General features: G+C 38.0%; 1 protein-coding gene across 2 annotated transcripts in view; it reads left to right on the top strand.

Annotated features, from left to right (window-relative positions):
- LOC108309226 (mitochondrial poly(A) polymerase) overlaps nucleotides 1-8,664 on the top strand; it is a 37,759-nt gene extending 29,095 nt beyond the window's left edge. The window contains exons 7-9 of one of the 2 annotated variants that reach the window (XM_017535433.2): nucleotides 5,567-5,659; nucleotides 5,741-5,814; nucleotides 7,536-8,664. In XM_017535433.2, coding sequence (XP_017390922.1) covers nucleotides 5,567-5,659; nucleotides 5,741-5,814; nucleotides 7,536-7,898 — 530 coding nt within the window. In that variant the 3' untranslated portion in view covers nucleotides 7,899-8,664. The remainder of the gene's footprint in view (nucleotides 1-5,566; nucleotides 5,660-5,740; nucleotides 5,815-7,535) is intronic. The other variant, XM_017535434.2, reaches the window with a different exon arrangement.
- Nucleotides 8,665-9,048: the final 384 nt, after the last annotated feature.

Below are 9,048 nucleotides of genomic sequence, written 5' to 3' on the forward strand. Positions count from 1 at the left end.
TGTCTTCTACCCATCTTATATAATTGCTGCCTGATAATTCAATTAAATGCTTTCTTGAATCTTCCTGTTTAAAATAACCTTAGAAGGGATTATTCCGTATAGAATAGACCTCAAACTATTTCCATAGCTTGGTGTTTAAAATCTTTAGCTCTCTAGACACAGCCCAGTTTTCCAGCCTCTTCTCTGCTTCTCTTTATGTGTTCCACATTCCAGCCAGTGCTGTGATTACTCTTGGAACGTTTCATCGTAGCTCATTGTTCACACTGTTTTTCTGCCTGGAGTCTGCTTTTTTTCTCTCAGATTAAATTATTTCTTCCATGCTACCATCCCTTATTATCCACTTTAGAAGTGATCTCTTCCTGTCAACACTGTAAGTGTTTGATGTAGTTTGAAATTGACCTGAAAAAAAGCTCAGTTTGTGTTTACAGCTAATCACAACCAGTTACAAATGTCTTTGTTCCGTCTCCACTCCCACTGCTTCACTTGACTAGCCTAAAGAAAGAAATAAAATCTAGATTTGATACGTTAAGGGAAAATGGGAAGTTTTCAGTGGGGTAGAGTGGTGGTCATGTATCTCACTTTTGAAATTAAAATGGCAACATGCATATCTGAGCTCATTTCAGCCCTTAGTGTCATTCATTCAGTATTTACTGATTACTTCCTATGCATCAGGTGTTATTGGAGGAGTGGGGATATGAACAGTGTTCTCAGATAACTCAATCTAGTGGAGAGGTAAGGGATATATACATAAGATATGGGCAGATCTTCACCGCTAAACTACCTGCTGTGTGCACTGATGCTTACTGCTAATCTTATAGAAACCATCGTGGGGAAAAATCACGGAACTGTCGGAGTTCAGAAACTAAAAAACAGTAGGTGTAAAAAAGAGGAGCGGAAGAAAGTCGAAATTGGGTAGGCTACTCCTAAGCATCTTGGTTGCCTCCTTCGGTCTTACAAGTCCTGTCACCCCTGCCATGTCAGGCCCCAGTTGTCCTCTGCCTGGGAAGGTTTATACTGTCTTTCGCCCTTATCTTTTGCTTCCCACCAATCCATTCTTAGTTAACAGAGTGATTTGCAAAAATACGTATGATAGTATTATTCTCCTTTTCAGTCCTTCAGTAACTTTCTATTATCTTTTTTAAAAATGTCCAATTTTTTAAAAATCTTGTTTATTATTTATTTATTTTGAGAAAGGGTCTTGCTCTGTTGCTCAGGCTGGAGTGCAGTGGCACAATCTCAGCTCACTATAGCCTCGACCTCCTGGGCTCAAGTAATTTTCCCACTTCAGCCTCTTGAGTAGCTAGGACTACAGGCATGCACCACCACACCTGGCTAATTTTTTAATTTTTTGTTGAAACGGGGTCTTGCTGTGTTTCCTATACTGGTCTTGAACTGGGCTCAAGGGATCCACCCACCTTGGTCTTCCAAAGTGTTGGGATTACAGGCATGAGCCACTGTGCTCTGCCTTATAGGCAGGCTGGAGTGCAGTGGTGCAGTCTTGGCTCACTGCAACCTCTGCCTCCCAGGCTTAAGTGTTTCTCCCACCTCAGCCTGCTGAGTAGCTGGGATATCCAGGCTTGTGCCACCACTCACTCAGCTAATTAAAAAAAAAAATTTGTGGAGACGGAGTCTCACTGTATTGCCCAGGCTGGTCTCAAATTCCTAGGCTCAAGTGTTCCTTCTCGGCTTCCCAAACTGCTGGGATTATAGGCATGAGCCACTGTGCCTAGCTTCCACTAATTATTTTAGGAAAAGAATATGATATGTGTACAAATTTTAAATGACCCGTTGAGTTTTTAGTCCAAATCTACTTTAAAATAAATTTAAATGTGTTCACATCTTAACGGTATCAAAACAAGAAAAACTAGCTTGGAATTCTTTAATATTTCACTTGAAACCTCAAATTTGACTGTTTTTAAATTCTTGTGCTAGTTTTTAAATATAGTAAGATAATTTTTCAGACTATTTTTTGCAATTGCTGCTTGGCATATAGCACATTGTAGGTGCGAATTGCCAATAAATGCCCAGCAAAATTTTATACACTTTTTGTTTTCCGTCACCCGTGGTTTTTGAAGTTGCTATAAAATAACTTGTCTTAATGTATGTTAAAAATGTGGTGAAGATCATTTTGAGGAGAATTTATCAACATTTTCCTCCTCCTCTTTCTTTTTTTCAAAATCCATGGTTTTTTACTTTCTAATTTTTACCGGTAGTTCAACATTGGTGGACATTAAAACCTAAGGAAGAAAACAATTTTAAACTGAAACAATAAAAAACCCATCTTGAGTACTCTGCATTTAATCATCTAAGTGACTTGAATCTTCTGTACAATCATTTCATTTCTTCTAAGCTGTACCTCTCATTTGATGTACAAATAAAGTATTAATTTGTTCTTTTTTAAAAGAAAAAATACTTTGCTTCCTTGCTTGTTTATTAATAGAAGGCAGCATGAATTTCTAGAATATCTTCCAGAACTTCGAGGACTTTGTAAACTACTGTTTAGAACCTAAGCTAAGATAAAGACCACACTTTTTCGCATTGTGTGCAGGGCCCTTTATCAGCCTCCTTTTCATCCGGTTCTCTTAAATTGATTCCTGTGTACCAGTTGGAAGCTTGAGCCACTCCTAATCTGTTTCATGCTTTTTTTCATTGCTCCATGCTTTTGCCTGAAATGGCCTTCTCCCTGCTCCCCCTTTTCAATGGAGAACCTCCTCAAGATTAAGCCAGAGAAGACAGACAAACCCAGTACAGGATCTCATTTGTTAGGTCTTTTCTTGCCGTGCTCTCTGCTTCCCAGGGGGTAGTGCTGTGTTGGTTTCCAAGCCCTTGGTACACATCTGTATTGTAACAACTGTTAGATTGTTGTAGTTCTTTTGTCTACCTGCCTCAATGTGGTCAAGCTTTTCTAGGGCTGGCTGTCTTTGCTTCATCTTTGCATCTTCTATTCCTGGCATCATATTGGGTTCATAGCAGGAGTTCACTACATAGATTTCAAAGTGATTGGATGAACATTTTAAAGTTGAGGGCTGTTTGTACTGAGCAAGATGGACCATGATGTAAGCTTTCGTATTTGGTTCCTCTTGAATTGTTCTGTTTCTTTGTGTTTTCTATAATCTCCACTACTTTCTCTCATATGTCTTTTATTTTCTTGTGTTTTCCATGCTTTCTGGCTTTGCAGCTTTTGTTACATTTATTTCTGTGCTTAGTGCTTTAATGGAAGATTCATTCCTGAAAAAAGACACAGCAGCTAAAAGAGCATCAATATATGTGACTGGCACTGCATCACAAAAAAACAAACTGTTAATCATTTGACATAGTAAAACATGTGCCCAGGTTTCTAAAAAATGGATCTAAGTAGAAATACACACACACACACACACATACACACACACACACACACACACATACACACACACATTTTATATAGCTCTTTCAGCATACTATAAGTTGTATAGAACACATAAAATGTGCTGTTTAAAATATGTTAGAACGTAGAATAATTTTTGAGAAATTATGTAAGTAACCAGGTCTTGACCAAAAAAAATAACAACCACCACAAAAATGGGAGACAGAAATGTACAGGAGTCTTATTTATCTTTCTGTTGATTATAGGCATTTGAAATCAAATATCAGGACTGGGTGCAGTGGCTCATGCCTGTAATCCCAGCATTTTGGGAGGCCGAGGCGGGCAGATTACTTGAGGTCAGGAGTTCAAGAACAGCCTGGCCAACATAGTGAAACCCCGTCTCTACTAAAAATACAAAAATTAGCCAGTCATAGTGGTGCTCGCCTGTAATCCCAGCCACTGAGGAAAATTGCTTGAAGCTGGGAGGCGGTTGCAGTGAGTTCAGATCATGCCACTGCACTCCAGCCTAGGGGATAGAGCCAGACTGTATCTCAAAAAAATTTTTAAAAATAAAAATAAAAAACATCAGCAATCATTCAGATTATTGATTATATGCCTGCTATATGCTAGATGCTTGTTGGGGGCAGATAGGTGGTGGGGAGGTGGGCAATAATGAATAGGAGAGTGACCTTTGTAGTTCCAGACTGGGGCACAGAGTGGACAGCATGCAGACAGTCAGAGTGCAGTCAGATAGGTGCACATGGTGAGTGGAGCAAAAAGTATGGAGAACCAGTTTGGAATTATTAAATGCTTCTAGGTAGGAAGTAGCCATTGATGAGATTTCTGAAGAGTAGGAATTTGCTCTTGAAAACAGCTTATTATCTATTGTAGATAGCATGGGCCATGGATTTCATGGTGGTTGTGTATTTATCAATAATTAGGAAAATGAATACATCTAAAGATATAAATACTAGTAGGAAAGGTGAATGCCTGAGTCTAATGTGCTGTTACTGAGTTTGTGTTACTGAATTACCGAATTCCAGTTACTCTAGAATGCTACATTTTAGAAATTACCTGAAGCTTTTTCAATTAGCATTCAGTTTGTGTCATGAATGAAAATGGTAAGAATGGAACTTGGAGATGTAAATTGAGTATTGACTTAGAGATAGTGCCAAAATTTAATTTGGCGGACGATGGGGGAACTCTCTACATTTTCATCTGTTACTAGAAAACTGATTACCTCAAAAATTGATTAGGAATCATTGGGTTGTTGATAGACAATAATTCTAGTATGCTAAATTAAATGTTAATTTCACTGTGGCGTAACTAGTCTCAAATCTTTTTTTTAAATTTAACTCCATTAAAAGGAGATAAAAACGTTTGAGATTAGTTATACCATAGTGAAATTAACATCAAGTCAGACAAGAAATCGTAGATTATATCATTATTAAATCATAATTATTCAATCATTTATAAAATCTATGATTTAAATAAAGAATAGAGTAGAAATTTATTTAAATTTGTTTGTTGTTTTGTTTGGTTTTTTGAGACTCCTCACTGTTGCCCAGTCTGGAGTGCAGTGGCCTGATCTCAGCTCATTGCAACCTCCATCTCCTGGGTTCAAGCAATTCTCATGCCTCAGCCTCCCCAGTAGCTGGGATTACAGGCATATGCCACCATGCCCAGCTAATGTTTGTATTTTTAGTAGAGATGGGTTTCACCATGTTGGCCAGGCTGGTCTCCAACTTCTGACCTCAAGTGATCCACCTGCCTCGGCCTCCCAAAGTGTTGAGATTACAGGTGTGAGCCACTGTGCCCAGCCTTAAATTTATTTCAATCACAGATTTTTATTATGAGGTAAGGAATATCTTTGAAATACGTGAAATAGGCCGGACGTGGTGGCTCTCGCCTGTAGTCCCAGCACTTTGGGAGGATGAGTCGGCCAGATCACCTGAGGTCAGGAGTTTGAGACTCACCTGGCCAACATGGTAAAACCCTGTTTCAATTAAAAATACAAAAATGAGCCAGACATGGTGACATGTACCGGTAATGCCAGCTATCTGAGAGGCTGAGGCAGGAGAATTGCTGGAACTTGGGAGGCGGAGGCTATAGTGAGCAGAGATCATGCCACTGCACTCCAGCCTGGACAACAGAGCGAGACTCTGTCTCGGTGGGGGGCGGGGGGGGGTGAAAAAGAAATACTTTTCATTTGTGTTTAAGATGCAGAAGATAAATGTATAATAGAAGGCAACAACTGCACATTTGTTCGTGACTTGAATAGAATTAAACCTTCAGAGAACACAGAAACATTAGGTAAGTGTTTTTCTTTTCACCTGATCCTTTTTGGATTGAAATAGGCTTTCCTCTGATTGTCCTTATTTTATTTTCTTACAGAATTACTACTGAAGGAATTTTTTGAATATTTCGGCAATTTTGCTTTCAATAAAAATTCCATAAATATTCGACAGGTAAGTAATGTTTTATTACTTAGTTATTAGAATCTGGTCTTCCACTGTACTGATATTTAATTAACTGTTTTCAAAACACTCTAATAAATGTTATTTTCTTTCTTTTCTATGGTAATGGGTAGTAACCAGGAGGTTGATGTCCAGAGAAGTTACATGACTTGACTAAGATCAGTGATCGTGTTGTACTAAGAGCAAAAGCCGGCTCTTTAGCATCTGCCTTTGTCACTATACCGTGGGACTTCTGTCCTCACTCAGTGCAAATGCTGTTTGCCTCACAATGTGGAACGCATTCCAGAAAGTTTTCTGAAAAATATAATTTACACGCAGTTGTTTTTAAACTGGATTTGTGTCTGTGGAATAAATTTAAGTCCCAAAGATAGATTTCAGTGATTCCCTCAATTTGAGCCCTTAGGATTTAGGTTGTTTTTTTTTTTTTTTTTTTTTTTTTTTTTTTAAGAGCAAGTGAACTTATGATTTGGATTTCTCTGAGCAGCTGGGATGAAAGATATTTTTTATTTTAAAAAAGAAAATCAGGCAGAAGCCTAGACAAAATTTGTTTACAAGTGGGAGATAACTTGGGATAGTCCTCTGGGTTTATTCTGTTTAGCATTTGGCTACTTGGTTACAGAGCTTAGCAGATTGGCTTCATAAAACACAAACCCAGATATTCTTTCTTCTTATTTCTTCACCTCTCCTTTTCTCATTCTTCCCTCTTATCCTTCCCATGGACTCTTTGTCAAAATAAAAGATTGGAGAGAGGAGAGAGAAAGCCTTCAGAAAGCATTGCAAATGCAATCTAGAAGGAAAAGGTCATCAAGCATACAAAATTCTTCACCCTTTTTGTACTCCAGAGTTCAGAGGTGCCAACCATGAAATAAGTTAGGGAATAAACAGTTGCTGCTCACATTGGGGAATTCTGACCGTTGGCTTTGTAATACGAATTAATATTTATGGTATCATTTGAAAGAGGAAAAGATATATAGACTGATGGCTTATGTTGGTAACATGATTCATAGCTTTAGCGTATCTTTTTTTTTTGAGACATTCTCACTCTATTGCCCAGGTTATACTGCAATGGCATTATGTTGGCTCACTGAAACCTCTGCCTCCTGGGTTCAAGTGATTCTCCTGCCTCAGCCTCCCAAGTAGCTGGAACTACAGGCGTGCGCCACCATGCCTGCTATTTTTGTATTTTTAGTAAAGACAGAATTTGTTGGTCAGGGTGGTCTTGAACTCCTGACCTCAAGTGATTTACCTGCCTTGGCTTCCCAAAATGCTTGGACTACAGGCATCTTTTTATGAGATACTGTCTTATGTGGCAGGGCCCTGTTATATTGTTGGATCTATAGGAATATAATTGGAAACTTTCTAGTGTTTTAAATAAATAATGAATAATCCTTTGTTTCTTCTCTTTTTTCCTCATCTCATACTTGGGAAACATTAATATATTTAAAGTAAGATTTCTAATTTGGTGTGTTTCTGTTTCCACCATAATAGGTGTGTTTATAGCAAGTCTCAGAAATAAACACATCTTCATCTTCCTTCTGCTGTTTTTAATCATTTTTTCCCCTTTCATGCTCCACCTTGTTAGGTAAAAGTTACATTATTTTAAATATACATTTGTTGGTTGACTTAGCCCAGATACCTCTTACCTGAGCAGTGACATAATCATAAGCCCTTCATATACTTACTCACTTTTTCTTCTGTGTAATCATCTATAGGGAAGGGAGCAAAACAAACCTGATTCTTCTCCTCTGTACATTCAGAATCCATTTGAAACTTCTCTCAACATAAGCAAAAATGTAAGTCAAAGCCAGCTGCAAAAATTTGTAGATCTGGCCCAAGAAAGTACCTGGATTTTACAACAGGAAGATCTAGGCGGACCTTCCATGTCAGGCAATCAGCCCTGGGGCCTGGTAGCCCTGCTGCTACCATCTGGAGCAAACAGAAAATCCCTTGGCAAGAAGAAAAGCAGAAAGCCTGCAAATGAAAAAGTCAAAGTCTTGTTAGAATCCATAAAAAGTAACAGAACAGAAAATTTCACAAATACCAATGGGAAAAGAAATATTAGTACTCAAACATAATGGCTGCTCTGTTGTGTAAAGAACTGGTCTTACCCTATCAAATCCTCTGTGGACTGCTTGGAAAAACTGGTTTGAAACTTTCACAGATCTCAACTTTCATCTGATGTCACTTTTCATGATCTTCTCATTGGCTCCTGTTACCTGGTCTAAAGTTCTGGGATGTTTTCAGTCTGATACTCAGTGGCACTTTATTACAACATCAGCTGTGGAGTGTGACAGTACATTCCCGTAGTCCCAGCTGCTCAGGAGGCTGAGGCAGGAGGATCTCTTGAGCCCAGGATTTTGAATCCATCGTGGACAACGTAGCAAGATTCCATCTCTAAAAAAATGAAAATAAACTAGCCACAAGGAACGGTAAAAGATTATTGTAATGTGCTTTAACTAAATAGATAAACTATACTAAACAAATACTAAAACTCAGTTTTAGGATGAAACCATTGTTGATATCCGCATCAGTCCCTGTTTAGAAAACGTTTAAAATGACTTTTAATTATGTATAATATGCTGGCAATGAATACATTAGCTTCAAAATTTGGTAGTGCTCTTGAATATGTATATTTGTATTTTTCAAGCAAAATTCTTTTATTTACATATACATTAAAGTGGGTTGGTACTGATACCAAAAAATGTTTATGTTTTTAGAACAGACACTTCAGTTACTGTGTTCTTAGGTATTCCAAGCCAAATATGATGACATCAGTAGATTGGATTTTTAAAATATTATTTGATTTTCCTGTTTTCAAAAATAAAACCCTGTTTCTAACTACAATGTGATATTCCCAGTATTCCTTCACATCTCTTTTGAGAATTCCCCTCTTCGCGTAGAAAATAGACATACTTGTTTCTCAGTATCTGCAGAGGATTGATTCCAGGATGATCTCATGTACACCCAAATCTGCATACACTCAACTCCCTCAGTCGGTCCTGTGGAGCCTGTGCATGGGAGAATTCCACCTCACACATAAGCAGATCTTGCATCCTGTGAATACTGTATTTTCAATCCAAGTTTGGTTGGAAAAAATCTGTGAGTAAATGGACTTGGTGCAGTTCAAACTCATGTTGTTCAAGGGTCATCTGTGTATTGAAATGTAATTTCCATTACATTCTCTGTGGAGTAACTTTTTTCTTTTTCTTTTTTTTTTTTTTTTTT

The sequence above is a fragment of the Cebus imitator genome, unplaced genomic scaffold (genome assembly GCF_001604975.1).
Source record: "Cebus imitator isolate Cc_AM_T3 unplaced genomic scaffold, Cebus_imitator-1.0 Scaffold92, whole genome shotgun sequence".
In the NCBI taxonomy this organism is placed as follows: Eukaryota; Metazoa; Chordata; class Mammalia; order Primates; family Cebidae; genus Cebus; species Cebus imitator.